This window comes from Enhydra lutris, unplaced genomic scaffold (assembly GCF_002288905.1).
Source record: "Enhydra lutris kenyoni isolate GAN:26980312 unplaced genomic scaffold, ASM228890v2 scaffoldscaffold54, whole genome shotgun sequence".
Taxonomy (NCBI): Eukaryota; Metazoa; Chordata; class Mammalia; order Carnivora; family Mustelidae; genus Enhydra; species Enhydra lutris.
The window spans coordinates 9,566,040-9,583,198 of NW_019154138.1; the positions used below are offsets into that span (position 1 = coordinate 9,566,040).

General features: G+C 58.5%; 1 protein-coding gene across 2 annotated transcripts in view; it reads right to left on the reverse strand.

The window, feature by feature from the left end:
* The window catches only part of LOC111157373 (coiled-coil domain containing 102A), a 19,760-nt gene extending 3,573 nt beyond the window's left edge, over positions 1–16,187 (reverse strand). Inside the window, exons 1-7 of one of the 2 annotated variants that reach the window (XM_022518727.1) lie at positions 16,088–16,187; positions 8,446–9,193; positions 6,257–6,483; positions 3,495–3,603; positions 1,445–1,561; positions 853–1,062; positions 452–622 (exon numbers count right to left, since the gene is read on the reverse strand). In XM_022518727.1, the coding sequence (XP_022374435.1) occupies positions 452–622; positions 853–1,062; positions 1,445–1,561; positions 3,495–3,603; positions 6,257–6,483; positions 8,446–9,036 (1,425 nt within the window). In that variant the 5' untranslated portion in view covers positions 9,037–9,193; positions 16,088–16,187. Of the gene's footprint in view, positions 1–451; positions 623–852; positions 1,063–1,444; positions 1,562–3,494; positions 3,604–6,256; positions 6,484–8,445; positions 9,194–12,355; positions 12,386–16,087 lie in introns of those variants that run through there. The other variant, XM_022518728.1, reaches the window with a different exon arrangement.
* Positions 16,188–17,159: the final 972 nt, after the last annotated feature.

The following is a 17,159-nucleotide window of genomic DNA, read 5'->3' on the forward strand; positions in this document are numbered from 1 at the left end:
TCCACCCACATATCCACCTACCTACCCACCCATCCATCCACCAATCTATCTACCCACCCACCCCTCCAACTATCCACCCACCCACCTGTCCAATCACCTACCCACCCACCCATCCATCCAATCACCTATCAGACATCTCTTGTGACATCTCATCCATCCTCCTTCCCTCCGTCTTGCCCTCCGGTCCCCATCCCCCGGCTCCTCTATTCTCTCACACATCCATTTGTCCATCCACGGAATTACTTTGTTGTTCCATTTCCACGTCTACGTGCTCCACAGACCACCTACATGTCCACCACTCGTCTATCCATTAACCTATTCAGCTACTCGTCCCTCTTGCCCGTCCATTCTTCCCAAGCACCTATCCACTGACCACCGGACGACCGCAGAGGGACCCGGGAGGGCCGCGCAGCCCCCTCCTCCGCCGCCTGCGGGCCCCACAGGGGCTCACCTCGTCCTCGGCCTGGGCCAGCTCCTTCTTGAGCTCCTCCACCCGCAGCCGCAGCTTCTTCACCTCCGCCTCGTGCTGCTCCACCCGCCGGTTGGCGTGTGCCAACTCGGCCACCTTCTCCTGAAACTGCTTCTTCAGCTTGCCGTGCACATGCTTTAGGTCGGCCAGCTCCTGCGGGGGAGCACGCGGGGTCACAGGGCTCCCGTCGGCTCCCAGCTTCGAGGCTGGAGGGGTAGCGTGAAAGCACGGGCGCGGGGCCTGGCCCCGGGGGATGCCCGGCGGGAGTGGCTTCCGGGGCCATGGCTGCTTCTGCCCTCCCCCACCACCGCCCACCTTGGGCAGGAGCTCGACACACAGTAGGTGCTCTGCCCCGGCCTTGGCTGAACCGCCCGCTACCCCACCTTGTTCTTCTCGAAGAGCGCAGCCTGGCTGGCCCGCAGGTCACAGTCCAGGGCGCTGGCTGTCTGCCTCCGCCGCCGGGCCAGCGCCTCCTCCAGGTCCCCGACCTGCGCCCGCAGCTTCTTGTTCTCGCGCTCCAGGCCCAGCTTCTCAGTCTCCAGCCGCTCCCGGCGACCCCACTCGGCCGCGTTCTCCGCCTGCAGCCGCTCCATCTACCACAGGGCAGGACAGGGTCAGGGCTCCAGGGGGAGAAGGGGCAGAAAGGCCTGAGCTGCGTGCTCCCCGTCCCCACCTCCCCCTCCAGAGCCATTTTTGGCTCCAGGAAGCAGATCCAGCTGCGACAGCTATAATTAACCTGGGCTGATTTCACGGCGTGCAGGACGTGAGGGCGCTTCTGGTCTCTGTGTAGGAGAAAGGCCTGCCGCCCCCAGCAGACCGCACTACCTTCCGGGTGTGGCTGGTTCCTGCCTCAGCGCACAGACCTCCTTCTTGCCCTCTTAAAGGAGTGGTTGGCTGATGGAGGCCAGGCCCCTGCCTCTCCCCACCGCTCCCCTGCCAGCCCCAAGCCCTCCCAGGTCCCGCAGGCAGCCTCACCTCACCCCTCAGCTCTGCCATCTTCCTGTCCATGCTGGACCGCGCACCTAACTCGTCCTCCAGGTCTTCGGACATGCGACCCAGCTCGTCCTGGTGGGCCTCCTTCAGGATGCTGAGCTGCAGGACACAGTGCAGCCAGGTTCCATGAGAACCAACTGGGCACATCCCAGAACCGGCTCCAGGGGATGGGTGCCAGGCAGGAGTGCTCAGCAAGGAGCCTGACGTGGAGCCCCGACGTGCCCCCGGGTATCCAGAACAGAGCCTGAATCTGACTGCTGGTGCTGCTTCTGGCATTTCACACCTCCTACCTCATGGCCATCTAGCCTCCCAGCATCCACTTGGGGCCCCTGTCACCCCACCTTCCACAACAGTAGCTCAGAATGAGCTCTTTAAAAAAGATAAATCCAACCACACCCCCATCCCTGGGTGCCTTAGGATAAGGCCCGACTCCTTTCTATGGTCTCACGGTGTGGTTGGACCCTTACCCATCTCTCCTCTTAGTTCACTGTGCTCTAGGCTCGAGTCCTCAAACACACCAAGTTCCTATCCACCACTGGACTTTTGCACATACAGTTCTCTCTACCTGGTACACACTTTCCAAGTTGTTTTACAGGAGTGACTTTTTACATTCTTGGGCTTTGGCCTAAATGCCCCTTCCTAAAGGGAGGCCTCTCTCCTCCTCCCTCACTACAAGGGGTGTTTCCTTTACTCTTGGTCCCGCCCCTGCAACTAGTGTGTGCGCACGGGAGGACAGAGCTGTCCACCTTTGTATCCCCATATGGCCTTGGCACTGGGTAGCCCTGGGAACTGACTGAAAGCACTCTGTGTATCTGAGCAGGGTTCGCGTGTGGGTGCGGGCCTGGGGTGACAGTGGCATGGCACGGATGTCCTGTCGTATAGCAGGAAAAACAACCAACTATCACTGTGTGCGATGACACGAGTAAGCTCAAATCCGTAACACTGAGGGAGAGCAGCCAGTTATGAAAGAGAATCTTGACATCTACCTGCTAAATGGAACATTCATGTTCTATTCACTTCTCCACAAAGCATTCCACTTCATAACTTGGAAAGATTAAAAAGGCAGATTCCCGGACCCATCCCCCAAAAGATGCTGCTTCTGGAGAGTGAGGGTTTTAGGATTTTTCCAGAGAGTCTACCGTGAGACAGTCTTGGTTGCTTCCAGGGCAGTTTCAGGCTCTGAGGTCTGGGGGAATCTTTGCTCCCTCTAGAAATGCAGCCTGTCCCGCAGACTTTCTCTGCGTGGCTGCGCCCCCTGGTGGCCACGGAGGGCCCGCACAGGAGGCAGGACCTTGGTCGGCCCTGAGTCCCCAAACTGCAGTGGTGGGATCTCCTCTCCGCCAGGTGGACCTTCAGTTTTGTCATTTACAAAATGGGGACCTCAGGGCCCAGCTTCCTTGACTCCCTGAAGCATCACTGAGATGGAGCAACACTAGACCTCATGAATGCTACCCTTCAGCGTGGACTACAAAACCCACTGAAGTCTGGCTCTCTCGGAACCTCATCTTTCACCTACTTCCCTCCAGCCACACTGCCCTCTGCTTCCTGCACGTACTAGGCTTACTCCAGCCTCAGGATCTTTGCATGCGCTGTGCCTTCTGCCAGGAACTCTGCCCCCATAACCTCTCAAGGATGGCTTCTTTAGATCTTGCCTCAAATATCACCTTCTGAGAGGCCATTCTTCTTTTTCTAAAATTTTAACTTATTTGCTTACTACTTTCTTATCTTATTTTCTCAGAGATGTCATTCTTGACCCACCACCCCATGTCTCTTATTTTGTCTGACACCTTCCAAGCTTATGAATTTCTCTGCCTGGTTACTGCTGGTACGCCCCGTGCCTCACCCACAGCTCCCACAGGGTGCGCTCCTGGAGACAGGGACACTGCCTGCCCCAGCGCTCAGAACAGCGGATGGCGTGTGGCCAGAGCTTGACGGAGAATGACTGAACTCCCTCCTTTCTCCCACTCCAGCTGCTGAAAGTCAACAGTGCAATGCTGCTTCCTCTAGGAAGACCACCGTCTCCAACACTCACCTGCTTGAGCATTTCCTGCTTGGTCTTGTTCAGCTCCTCGTACTTGATCTTCCACTGGCTCAGCTCCCCCTCCAGCTTCTCAATGTTCCTGCTCAGCGCCAGTTTATCCCTGGAGAGAGGAGGAGAGGTAGACATGGGGGTGAGCCCACTGAGGATCTCTGCTGAGAGTCCTCCCGCGCGGCCTATGCCTGGGGAGCCGGTGTCCGAAGTCCTTGGCTCAGCATTCAAGGCCCTGGAACCCCACATTGTGGCAGGCACCCCGGTTTTGCATTCCTTTGGGAGCTGGACTCCCCACCCCCTGCACAACTGCAGGTGTCCAGGGAAGTATGTCCAGGGTGTCCAGGGATGCGGGAAGGTGACCAGGACTCCAGGGCATTGGCTGTACCTGGCCAAGAATCTCATGTTCAACTGCCCAATATGACCTCTGTTTCTGTTTTATGTACTGGGGTTGCCTGTAAGGCTTGGTTTGAACACATGGTTCTGGGGTCAGAAAAGCTGGAAAACGCTGTCCAGTGGGTCTCAGATGGAGGGGTTCCCTCTTGTCATCATCACTGGGTGGGGGGCTCTCCTACGATCCTCACTCTACACTCTGCTCTGCGCAGGAATGAGACGCTGGTGGTAATGAGCATGGGGCCTGGCCCCAGCACCCAGCAGGTGCTCAACAAAGAGCTGTACTTACCCTCACTCTTCAGCACGCTGTGCCTCATGGCCCCCCGCCACCAGCCTCCCTCTCGGGAGCCCTGACCTCTCACGCCTCTAACATGGGCTTCTCAGAGGAGACAGGGCACCCTCTAGGAGGCATTTCTGGAAACCCTGCATTACCGGCTCACTTGGTGGGCAGGGACGGGGGTGCCTACATCCTGCACTGAAGGCCCAGGGCCATCCCGCCCCTCCAGGGATGATCTTGCATCCTCTGTCAAGCGTGTATGCCCAGTCAGACACCCCCGGGTGTGCAAACCATCTGAACGTAGACCCTTGCTCTGATTAACACGTGAACAGAAAGTATCTTTTGTACTCACAGCCTTTCCCCCTCACAGCCTTTCCCCAGGAACAGAATCACTGTATAAACTGAGGGAACGGTGTGCTTTGCTTGGTTCAGAACTTTCCCAAAGGCTGTTCCTCTCTCAGGAAATCTTGTCACCACGACAGCGCTGACATATCTGAGCGGCGGACCCTGCCCGCCGGCACCTGCTGTTTTTGTAGCTGTCCCGGGAGGTGACTTAACTGAGCCCGTCCACATAAAGCCTGACTTGGAGGACGGGCTACGGACATATTTACTGGGAGGGTTATCAACACTACCCCTCTCTGTAAGGGCTCCAGATTCTGACCACATCCTCCCCTCGGACACCATGGATTTCAACTGCATGGGTCCACTTACATGCTAATCATTTTGATAAAAATGGTACAGTACTGTATTTTCCTTTCTTTTCTTAATGTTTTCTTTCCTCTAGTTTCCTTCATTATAAGAATACAGCACGTGATACACAAGACATACAAAATACATGTTAGTTGACTGTTTATGTTAACGGTAAGGCTCTGGTCAACGAGCTAAGTTTTGGGGGATTAAATTTAAGGAGTCAGATTTTCAACTGCATGGAGGGGTGTGTCAGTGCCTCTGAGCCCCACATTGTCCAAGGATCGACTACACTTCATTATTTCTTCTAGTGGAGCCAGGCCTGAGCATGTCCACGTCATAATACGTATATCTTGTTACAAATTCCCCTCATTTCTGCTTTACATTTCAGCTAGCGAAACAGGTTGTTTTTTGCCATCTTGCTTAGACAATTTTATGGCCTCACAGCTCTTGAGGCTAGAAGTCCAAGATCAAGGTGTCAGGAGGGTTGGCTCTGTCTGAGGCCCATGAGAAGGAACCTGTCCCCTTGCTTCTGGGAGTTCGCGGTCCATCTCTGGTGTCCTTGACATACAGAAGCATCTCCCGGTCTCTGCCTTCACACTATCTACGCATTTAATTTCTGGACGGATAGGGAGTATTACAAAATGTTCATTAGAATCAGGCCTTGCCCAACCAAGGTCACCGGTGACCTCCACGTTCTAAATCCACTGGTCAGCACCTTGTCCTCGTTTTCCTTGACCAGCTGCTCCGACCCTCCTCTGTGAAACAGGTGCTCCTGGTTTCCCTGACCCTTCTCAAACTTCCTTCTCCTGTCTCCTCTGCCGCTGGGTTCGTTTTCTGATCTCTAAAGCCAGAGGGCTCCAGGGGTCCATCCTCTGACCTCCCTCACTCAGCTCATGGCTTTTGAAATCATTTATTCCCTGCAAGTCTTGCATTTTTACCTCCAGCCCAGATCTGCCTCGTGAACTCCAGACTCATTAACGTACCCAGCTGCTGCCTCCCTGTTGTCTCAAATTCAACTAGTCCAAACCCAAATTCCCATCTGCAACCCCTCAATCTCCCTGACCCTCCTTCTCTGCTCTTCCCTTTGCCCAGGACGTGCTCTCCCCTCTGGGACTGGAGCTCCATGAGGCGGGGTGGGGGGGGTAGTGGGAGGGTTGGGAGCACAGGTCTGACTCAGAGCAAATGCATGATGTGTATGTTATTTGAATAAAAAACTTGCATTGGTTAATAAATAAGGTTAATAAAACAAAACTGAGTTGTTCCGGGTAGAACACACTGCTCTAAAATTCCAAGCCTCAAGAGTGCCAGGCACCTTCAGTGAGTCTCACGTTCTACAACACAGACTTGCATTCTGTGATTGTGAGGGGGTCTGCCGCCGGGGCCCTGCTTCTCCGCCGGGACTTACTCTCGCTCCTTGAGCAGCACCTTCTGGGACTCATCTAGCCGCAGCCGCAGGGCGGTCAACTTGGATGCATCCTCCTCGATGGTGGCTGTGTCCTCCCAGGGCAGCCGGCTGCGCTCCTGACGGCCTGAGCTGCCCCGTGGGCCCCCGGGCCCTGTGCTGCGTGCCTCCCAGCAGCCCTCAGGCTCCTCTGGTCTGCTCTTCAGCAGGCTCTCCACTAGCTCCAGCTCCTGTAGGGACCAAGGTGGAGGAGTGGCTGCTGAGGCCTCACCCTCTTGGCTGACCTCATGGCCTTTCCCAGACCCTGGGTCTGGGATCAGCTTGGTGGGTAACCTTGGACAAGTCACACAGCCCTCCGGGCCCCACCCCTTCACCTCTTGGAACTGTACACAGAGTCAGCCACCACAGTTCCCTGTATCTGAGAAGATGGCCCTGGACAGATGGTGAGCTCCCTGTCATTGGAAGCATGCAAGCACATGGTGGGACACTGATGTGAATGGATGTAGAAGCAGGGACTCCTACCATGGATCTGAACCAGATTCCCTCAGAAGGAATTCTGGCTCTAAGATTCCATTCTTCAGGTGCAAACACTAAGGCACCAGGAGATAAGTGATATAAAAGATGCATAGGAAGACAGCCCCTGTGAGCAGAACCAGCTCCCAGAACGGAAGCAGTGAGGGACTGTTAACTCAGTGCCAAGCCCCTGAGCTTCCCATTCCTCTTTGCCCCTCCAGCCTGCCCTGCTGCACCCAAGGCCTACTCTGAGCACGGACCTGAGACACATCCATGGCCTCTGTTCCAGTCTGGCTTCCCCTGTGACCTTTCTAGATGAGTCTAGGCCAGCTCCTTCCCTGTCTGGCCCTCAGTTTCCCTATCTAGATGGGGGCTTCGAATGCCACCTGGTCCAAAGCCTTATTTCATAAATGGGGACACAGGGAGGGAAGGGACTGGCTCTGGGCCACAGAACACAGAAGTGGCTGGGCTGGAGAAATGAACTCAGACTGTAATGCCAGGGCTCCCCACAGTATGCGTCACCTCCTGGAGTGAGACTGACAACCGCAGTAAGCACAGGGCAGGAACAGCACAGTAAGGCTGGTTGACAGGGGCTGTCCTCTGCCCCAAAGAAGAGCAATGAAGGAACGCCACCTGGCTGACCCGGGGAAGTGGGGGCTTCAGCCACTGTAGGCAGCAGTGCCCACTCTAGCCTACAGGGGGGCCAGGGGCTGCTCAAGGGAGGGGAAGGGGCAGCCAAGAATCTTAGCTGGAAGAGCCGGACTGTCTGGGGATGGAGCCGGGAGGCCCCCGAGCCTGGACTCAGCTCCTAGAAGGCCTGCTGGGTCGGGAGATGCTGCCCTCAACAGCCACCGTTCATGCTCCGGCCACGCTGATGATTGCCACGGACTCCGGAGGTCACCCGGGTTAACTACCCAGCCCTCCAGTCACCAGCGGGGGTACCCTGGTACTTAATCTCCCTGCACCTCAGTGTGCCCCTCCACCAAGCAAACACCTCGGGACTGTGAGAACTGCACATGCCGAGCTTACTGCCGTCTGCAGGAGCCCACAGAATGATGGGAGCGATCATGCCCCGCCTCTGGGCCTCTTCAGGTCTAGAACGCCTGCCTGCACACTGCACGGCAAATTCCTCCACATCCTCCTGGTCTCGGCCGAGATGGGACCTCTTCCAGGAAAGCTTCTGTGAAGCCCCCTCCTCAAAGCCTGGTTCAAGGACCTTCTCTGTGCTCCTAGTGCCCTGACAACCTCCCACCTCTCAGCTCTGACTGATGCGGGTTATAAATGTTTACCCTCTACACCCGCCTCCCCACCCCGCCCCCATTCAAGTTGAAGGAAAGAACAGATTCCTCTCTGCTGCTAATAGATGTCTACCAGGCACGAGCTTCCATCCCGCTCCTGCTGCAAACGGACGATTTTAAGGTTCTGTTGACTGCTCTGGTGTGGGAGTGGAAGGCCCACCAGATCCCCGCCTCTCCACCCTAGGGATCGCCGGAAGCATGCCATCCTGAGGGCCCAACGAACAGAGGCAGTACAGCTGAGTGAAACCTCCCAGGGGACTGAGCCCTTCTTATTCCCCTTTCTCAGTCCTGCCGCACCCCTTCCGGACCCCATTGCCAAGGGCCCTGCCCACGAGCCCGCCCCCTCGCCAGACCCACAACCCCACTCGCGCAGCCGCGCACCTGGCTGCCCTGGGGCACTTCGGACCCGACGTCGCGCACGGGCTCCTGCTCCCTCTCAGGCTCGGGCTCCGGCCCGTCCGGTGTCCTGTCGGCGGCCCCCCGGGCGCCCCGCAGCCGCGCCAGCTCGCGGCCCCGCGCCTCGCACTCGCCCTGCGCCTCCTGGCGTTCGCGCCGTGCGCCGGCCAGCTCCTTGGTGAGCGCGTCGAGGCGCTGGCGCAGCTGGCGCACCTCCTCCCGCGCGCGGTTGCGCTCGGCGCGCACCTTGCTCCACTTCTCGCGCCAGTTGGCCGTGCAGTCCGACCACCAGCGCATGGTCTTCTCCATCTGCGCCGCCCGCGCTCGGGCCTCCTCCAGCTCCCGCAGCCTCAGCTCCTCGCGGCTCTCCCAGTCCCCGTCGGCCAATAGCGCGGGCGCCGGCGGCAGCGGCAGGGCAGGCGGTGGCCCCGGCGACGGCGTGCCGCTGGGCGGCGTGGGCGGCAGCGAGTCGGCCGGCCCCATGCGCTCCGGAGACGGGCTGCCTAGGATGGTCAGGAGGCTGCCCTTGGACAGCTGCGGGGACTCCGCCAGCCGGGGGCTGGGCCCGTGGCTCATGGTGCGGCCGAGCGGGCGGGCCCTGGGTTCCAACTCCGGGCGGACTCAGGGGCCCGACGGGGTATGCCTTCAGGACGGGATACCACTGTGCATGCTGACCACGGCTCTCCACTGCTCTCCCGGCTACTGGGTGGGGGAGGCCTCCTCCTGCTCGCACCTGTGGGAGAACGCAACTGTTAGAAGGCCGTGGCTCCCATCTGTCTATACCCATAAGATCAGCCATGGGAAGGGCGAAACAGGCAGCAGGAAGAGCATGGGCAAAAACGAGAGGAAAGAAACGGTCTGCCCCAGGAAAGCCCCGGTGAGGCTGTAGTGGTGAGCGAGAGTGGGCCTGTAACGGCTTCCTCAGGGGCCTCCAGACACCCTCCTGCAGACTCTTCACCCTGCAGCCAAGGCAGCTGATCTCAAACCCTGATCTGCTGTCCCTGACCTTCAAGTCCCACGTGATCCGGTGAATGGCTCGGGCTACTCCCTCCCCTCCACCCCAAGTGCAGCATGCTTGCACCACGGCATTACTGCCAGGCCTCCCCTCCCTACCTCTTCCTGCACTGGGCTAACTCTTTTCAGCCTTAAAATGTATCTGAGTTGGGGACCCTGGGTGGCTCAGTGGGTTAGGATCTGCCTTCGGCTCAGGTCATAATCTCAGAGTCCCGGGATAGAGCCCCGCATCTGGCTCTCTGCTCAGCAGGGAGGCTGCTTCCCCTCTCTCTGCCTGCCGCTCTGCCTAGTTGTGATCTCTGTCTCTCTGTCAAATAAATAAAATCTTTAAAAAAATGTATCTGAGTTATCACCTCCTCCTAGAAGTCCTCCAGGACCACCTCAGGCCAGCTGGCCTGCCCCGCCTGTGTCTCCATCACGAGTGTAACCACCTCACCTACCATTTATCTGTGTCACCTCCTGCTCCCCATCCTTACCCAAGGCTGTGAGTTTGCTGAGGGCTGGGGCTGACTCTTGGCCATCCCAGCATATGATGCCAATGGCAATAACATTTGAGAAGGTCTAACTATAGGCCAGGGGCCATGCCCATGGTCTTCTGTGAACTATCGGACTTACTCGTCTCAATAGACTCAGGGGAAATGGCTCCCATTTATCGCAGAAGAAAAAGGGAGGCTCAGAAAGGTTCAAGCCCAGATTTGATTCCAGGTACAGGGTGAGGTGAGGGCAAGGTGTGTGGTGAATGCGAGGCATGCTCTGGGGTTAGGATGGAAATAAGCCAGAGTCTAGATGGCAAGGGTGCAGCGTGGTGAGAGGTCCCACTGCTGGGCCCTGCTATTCTGGGCCACATCACTTTAAAAGACGTAAGATGAACGTCTTTCTCCTCTCTGTCCCCAACCTGTCACCCTCTCTCTCCATGGTGGTTTTGCACTGACCCCCACCAGCAGCCCCTGGGCCTCCACCCCAATGGCCAGCTCTTCCTCTGTGGGGCACTGCTGGTGAGGCTCTCATCAGCACCATAGCCAAGAGCCTCAGCACTGGCTGCTCCCAACACAGCCCGGCCAACTCTCTCTGTCCCCTCTAACCATCTCCCACCTCCAACCACTCACTCTCAGCAGGTGATCTAATATCAGAGTTGACAGCAGAAAAACGGAAGCCATCAGATGGGGACACCCTCCAGGTCCTGCCCCCAGAACCATGGCTCCCTCCTCCCTGCCCCTAGGAGGCTGGAAGGGCTCTCCCTCCCTCCAGCCCAGGCTGTGCTCCAGAACTCCCCTGCACCTCTAGAACGATGCTCCTCAGATAACTGAGACTCAGCCTGGTCAAACTGGAACTCCTCTCCATTCCCCCCACAACCACCTCCTCCTTCTGGATGCCCCGTCTGGGAAAAGAGCACCTCCTCACTCCTTCATGCTGTGCAGGATGTTCTGGAATCTGCTTTCTCCCCGCAACCCCCACCCTGCCACCTCCAAGTCCTGTCCGTCTGTCTGCCACACATCACAAGGAGCTAGCTACCTTCCTCCTACGTGGCCACTAGCCTGTCAAGCCACGAACATCACCTCCCACCTAGGCAACCATAGCCACTACCTCCCTGCCCTGAGTTCCCCTGCAAGCTGTGCCTTCTTCAAATCCATTCTGAACAGCAAGAGCCAGAGGGAGTTTTTACAAATGCCAATCTGATTGTGCCAGGGGCCACACCCTTTGTTGTCAGCAATAGCTGGGACAGCTTTCTAGTGTCAAGTCCAAGCTCATGTTCTCTAGGAGTCCAACTCCAAAACTTCAATCCTGAAAGCAGCTCCCTGATCCCACCACTTGTTCTCTGTCCCTCCTGCCCACTGCAGCCCTCTTCCCTTGCCCAGCTCCCATTCCGTGGCTCTGATCTGGCCCTGGCCAATGCCTTTGGTGCCCCAGCCCCTCGCTTGTCCTCTTCTTTCCCGGCAACGCCAACCCAGGGCACCTCCCCAGCTCTATCTTGCCTTCCCCCATCCAAGCAGGAACGGCAGATTTTCCTACCACGTGGACAGGTGTCAGGACCATTAGCATCTCAGAGTGTTCAGTGATTCTACTGCATTTCTCTAGTCTGTTGGCTGTTTGTTCATTGTCTGCCTCCCTGCCAGGCATCAGTTCCAGGCTCAGCTCTGTCACCAACCTCATGTAAGCCACCTGCCCCTTTCTGGGCCTCAGTTTCTCCACCTGCAGAATGGGGCTGTGGTGAGGGTGAGGGAGACCAGTGCGCTTGATCAAGGGGTCCTTCAGATTCACGTGGACGCTAATGCAGTTCCCAGGCACCCCTTGCCCCCAGACTCATGCTTGGTAGGCGGGGGGTTGGGGATTTGCATTTTAGTAGTCCAAGCTGGAGATACCTGAGTATTTGGTGATGCCTTGTTACCACCCAGAGTTTCATACATATAAACATGTATATAAACATACATATAAACATGTATGTCTCAATGCCAACAACATCCACGGGGACAAAGTCACACACACAGACACGGCCATGTGGAGGAAGGTTCCACCTCCCCATACTCCACTAACTCCCTGGCAGGCCGCACGCCCTCTGACTCAGTCTCCCTACCTGTGCGGTGAGGTGGCTGGCCCAGATACCATCTGCATTCACAGACATCGTTGTACACCCGTACACACGTGCAGACACACAGGCAACGTGAATACAGATATGAAGACCTGGGCAGACACGCATGCCCTCCAGGATGGCCCCACGCGCCCACAGTTGTATGGCTGCGGAGACGCTCAGCTCGGAACAGAGGGTCACAGATGCACCTGGAGACACATGCAGCCAACACACAGCTGGACACACACACAGACATGCAGACACTCATCCCCAAGACAAACGCGGACACACACGAACACACATATGGGCACTCACACTCCTCCTCTCCCCGTTTTCCTGGCCCAGCTCCATGAGGAGAAGCTCTTGGAAAAGAAAAACAATGTGAGAGCCTGAGGGGGAGGGGAGGAGGCAGGAAATCCCAGTGCCAGCCCAGCGCCCGCCACAGCCACGCTGGTTATAGGGAGTCGGGGGAAGGTCCTCCAGGCTCTGTCTGTTGGGCCCTTCTGGCCACCCCTAAACGGAGAGGGTGGCAGGGACGGGGGCCAGTGCCATATCCTCGCTGTGTCTGGGAGCCACCAGGCCTGGCATGGGGCTCAGTGGCGTGGGGGCGGGCTCTGTCCAGGAACCTCCAGCCTGTTGTGCAAGGGGCAGGCCAGGCGCCGCCCAGGCCCCTAATAGCTTCCAGGCGCCCACGCTAGAGGCAGGGGTGGGCTCCAGGCTCAGCTCCTGTTGCCCTTCCCAGCAGCCTGTCCCACTCCCTCCTGGGGGCTGGGGGGGGGAGGGGAGCAAGGGGGAAAGAGGAGCTCCGGACAGCCCTTCTGCCTTTCCTCCAGGGTCCCCTGGAGGCTGTCTGTGCACATGTTGGGGAAGGGGTGGGGGTCCCAAAGCTGGTTTTCTTGATAAGTCCACTCACCAGCACACCAGGAACCCTGCACCCTGTGTAGATTCAGGGCAGATGGACCCTGCCTAGCAACGCCTTCCCTCATCCCCCCCTCCACCCCACTCCAATCCCACTCACATAACACAGCCTTGGGGAGACACACTCACACATAGCCCTAGTAACCGACGCAGTCACTGAGAGTCCTGCAACACAGAAGCTCGGCTTACAGTTACAGAGACAGGCTCTGTCTGCCCTGTCCTGCCCGTCCCCTCCCCACCAGGCTCAGTACCTTCTTCCCATAGGGTGTGTGTTTTTGTGTGTGGGGGGTGGCCTCTGGATTCCTCTAGGGTGTCACCACCTCCCAAAGAGCAGGTCAGGGAGGGACCAGCCACCACAGCCCTCAGAGAGCCTTCTCTGCTCCACCTGCCCCTCTCCTCCCCTCTCCTGCCTCCCACCAGCCAGACGGATCTATCCCTGCTTTAATCCTCACGGTTTCTGCTCACCCTGCTCCCCCAACTCAGAATGGCCCCCCTCCTCACTCCTGACTCTGATGAAACCCTCACCCGTCCTTCAAGCTCGGTTCTACCACCTCCAGGAAACGCCTTGATCTCCTCAGCTCCAACTGCTCCCCAGGGAGCACAGCCCTACAAACTGTCATGGCCAGATCTGGCCAGCTGCCCTCTCCTCTTGCAACGCATGCCTCTCTGATCCAGATGCGACACTTGTGCCATCCACAGCTTCTAGGACAGGACTTGGATACAGGATTTGCTTAAAGCTGGCTGGTGAGGCGGGCAACCGAAGGCTAAACCATGACCCTGCATCCCCTTAGTTGGGCAGTCCTCCCAGTGGGACTCAGAGCTCCTGAAACCCACTCTCACAGCCATCTTCATTGCCCCAGGCAGCTGCTGGTCCACTCCAGGACAGAAACTAGAATGTTTTGATCCCATACTTGCCTCAGGGTAGGCTCTCATTCACCTTGTTCACAGAAAGTGACCAGCGGTTCCCGCTGCTTGTGGAACTGTTTAGAAGGTCTCTCCCCGCTTCTTTCTCCATCAGCAAACTCCTACACATCCTTCAAGACCCTCTTCTGGGGAGCCTTCTCTGATTTCACACAGAGTATGTTAGTGTTCCCAAAACACTGGCACCTCCCTGTTCTTCAGTAGTAGTCACAAGAAATCTTGGTCTCTCTGGCTGTTAGCACAGGGTCCAGCATACAGCAGATGCTGCATAAATGCATTCTAGGCTGACAGATACAAGATGGACAGTTAGGGGTCTTCTAGTGAAGACAGAAGACTGAACTATCCTTAAGGATAAGGAGTCATTTTGTGGCCACGCTCTGAAACAGGCAAGTGTCTGAAACTGTCTGTGGCCAAGGTCAAAGGCAGAGGTCATCTTGTGGCCAGGTCAGGGATCAGTCCTCTTCCCCGAGGTAGCCTAACTAGACAACTTTGTTTTTTCCTTAGCATGTTTAGATAATGGTCAATATCCAGTGAGAGAAGTGAGCAAAGCTGAAGCCTGGATGTGGGCCAGCTGAGGGGCCTGGGGGTTGCCAGGTGGCTCAACTCTTCCCTCAAACTCAGAACACTCTTCCGTCTTTCAGGTGGCGCTCTGGAGCTGCCCATGGCCACAGGCCTGGCTGTGGGCAGGGAGCAGAGCCCGGCAGGAAACCGCAGAGGACAGCCTGATTGGATAAATGCAGGGTCCAAGGCTGGTCAGCCCACAAACTGTGGGCACCTGTTCCTTGGACCTGCTGCCTGGGCTCCAGCCACTGGATCACCAGGAGAGGACTGAGAGGAGTGAGAGAGGTAAGCAGGGCCTGCAGGCTGGACCTGAGCCCCAGGGTAGGCACCTCTGGCCTGTCCCAGGAATCCCCATCTCAGACCGAGGAGCCACAAAGATGTCCTAGATCACATTGAGAACTCCTTTCTTTATAACCGGCCAGCTTAGGCCCAGAGGAGTGACTACTTGCCCACACAGGGACCAACAGCAAAGTAGGGGTGACCTGGGGGGTAGTGCTGGAGTGCTGGGACTGGCTGCTTCCACTCCTGGGATATGTCTACCTAATCGCATGAGTTCCCCTGGGAACACTTACAGGATGGGGGTCCTCAGGCATCAGGCCAAGTGGCCAGGCATAGCTGGTATGGGAGAGAGTGAGTGTGCCTTTCATGGGGGCCAGCCGGCCTCTCAGCAACTCCTTCAACTATTCTCTCTGGTAGAAGGGACATCCCACCAGTCCCGGCTCTGCCACTGATAGGCTGCGTGATCATGGGCAACTTTCTGCCCTAGCTGGGACTGTTTCCTTGCCTGTACAGTGAGGAGAGGAACTAACAAGATTCCTAAAAGCTCTGTCCAACAAGTGGGCAGACCCTGCGCCAACCTGAACCAACCTGAACCAACCCAACCCCCATCTAGGTCTGTACAACCCACCCTTAAGATACAGAAACCAGAGCCGGGGCGGAGAACGGGCTTGCCAGCTATCATCCACCCGCACCATCAGAACGGTGAGGCAACTGAGGCCCACTCCAGTCTCCTCGCACTGAGCCATCGCTCTAACTGCCCCAACTCCTTCCAGAAATTCGCTTTCTGCCCTCCCACGCCAGAAGCTGCGTCCGCCCTCACTTCCTTGCCCCCTCACCAGCCTCCCCGGTCCAGCAAAGACGCCTCGCTCCCTCTAGCGGCTGGCGGAGGGCAGAGGGGGCTCCCGACCCCGCGCAGCGCGGTCCCACCCACCTCGCCGCGCGGCTCCCATTGGCGGCCACCGCGGGCCGGGGAGGCAGCGCCGTGCTCCCATTGGATCGTGCGCCCGTCCATCCCGCACTCGCCATGGTGACCACGTTGGGTCCCCCGGGAGAGGTCCAAATTCCGCCCCCCGCCCGCCGCCCCCCTCCCGTCCGGTCCCGGCCCGCAGCATTCCGTAGGAGGCCCTGCCCCCCCCCCGCCCCCGCAGCCCCTCCACACCCGAGGTCCAGGGTCCCGCGAGGTGGGGGGAGCCCGGGCAGGGGGCTAGGAAGTTCTGCTCGGAGTTTGGGGGTTGCTGCGGACGCTGAGCCCCTCTCCTCCAGCACGCCCCCAACTTAACCCCTTCCCTCCCGCGGAAGGTTCGCTGTCTGGTGGGAGTTCCCGGGACACAGTGGCTTGCCGACCCCTGCACTGCCGCCCTCGCTCACCTCCGCCGGGGACCCGCGGGCTCCGGATGTCCGACCCGCTGCGGCTGGGCGGAGCGGGCACGGGGCTTGCTGCGGCCGCCGCCTGGAGGGCCGAGGGAGGGCCGCCGAGTCTCCTCCTCCCACCGGTGGGGGGGGGGGGAGAGGAGACGGCGGGGCGGGGGCGGTGGGTCTCGGCCAGCGGCGGCCCCTGTGTGACCCGGGTCCGCCGGATCGCAGGGTGGGGGCACCAGACAGACTCTGGAGCAAGGGGCGCGGGCCGGGGCGGAGGGCTCTGCTGGAAAGCGAGCAGGACCCGGCCAGAGGCCCCACCCCCGCTTGGGGCTGAGGGTGGGGGGACGGAAGGCTGGGTCTGGGGGCCCCGCAGGGTTCGACTTTCCCGCCTCAGGTTTCCCGAGCGCCAGCAACGCACTAGGCGCCCTGCAGCAGAAGTGGGCAGCGCCTGTCCTAGGCTCCGCACGTGGGGCGCGCTGACCTAGTGTTCACTTTTGTTACCTGCCTTCTTCCTAGGGTCAGCAATGCAGCTGAGCGGCCGCGAAGCAACAAGGCTCTGCCTGTCGCCGGGCCTCAGTTTCCCCTTTGTACCACAAAAGGGTCACCAAAGTAACCTCACGCACGTGGAGAAGCCGTGGTGGTGCACTTGGCCCACCCGGCGGAGATTTTCTCCGAAGCGCCTCGGTGCTTCCTGCTGGCGACAGGGTCGGGCTGGCGGTCCCCAAGCAATTACGGTAAGGCGCTCAGGCGTGTGCCCCGCGGCTGTGGGGCTTCCTCTGCCCTTGGGAATAAGGTGTCTGCGGTTTGAGCGGAGGTGGGGTCAGGCGCCTCTCAGGGCATCCTGTACCTGGAAGGCAACTGCGGTGAACCAACCCCCCCCCCCCCCGCTTTTCTTAAAGTAGTCTCCACACCCACCGTGGGGCTTGAAGTCAGGACCATGAGGTTAAGAGTCCTGTGGTCCACCGCCTGAGACCGCCAGGCGCCCCTGCGGTGAATCTTTCTAAAAAGACAACCGAAACTTCACAGAGATAGCGAGGGCAGCCAGACTGCATCAGGACTTTGCCTTGAAAAGGAAACTAAA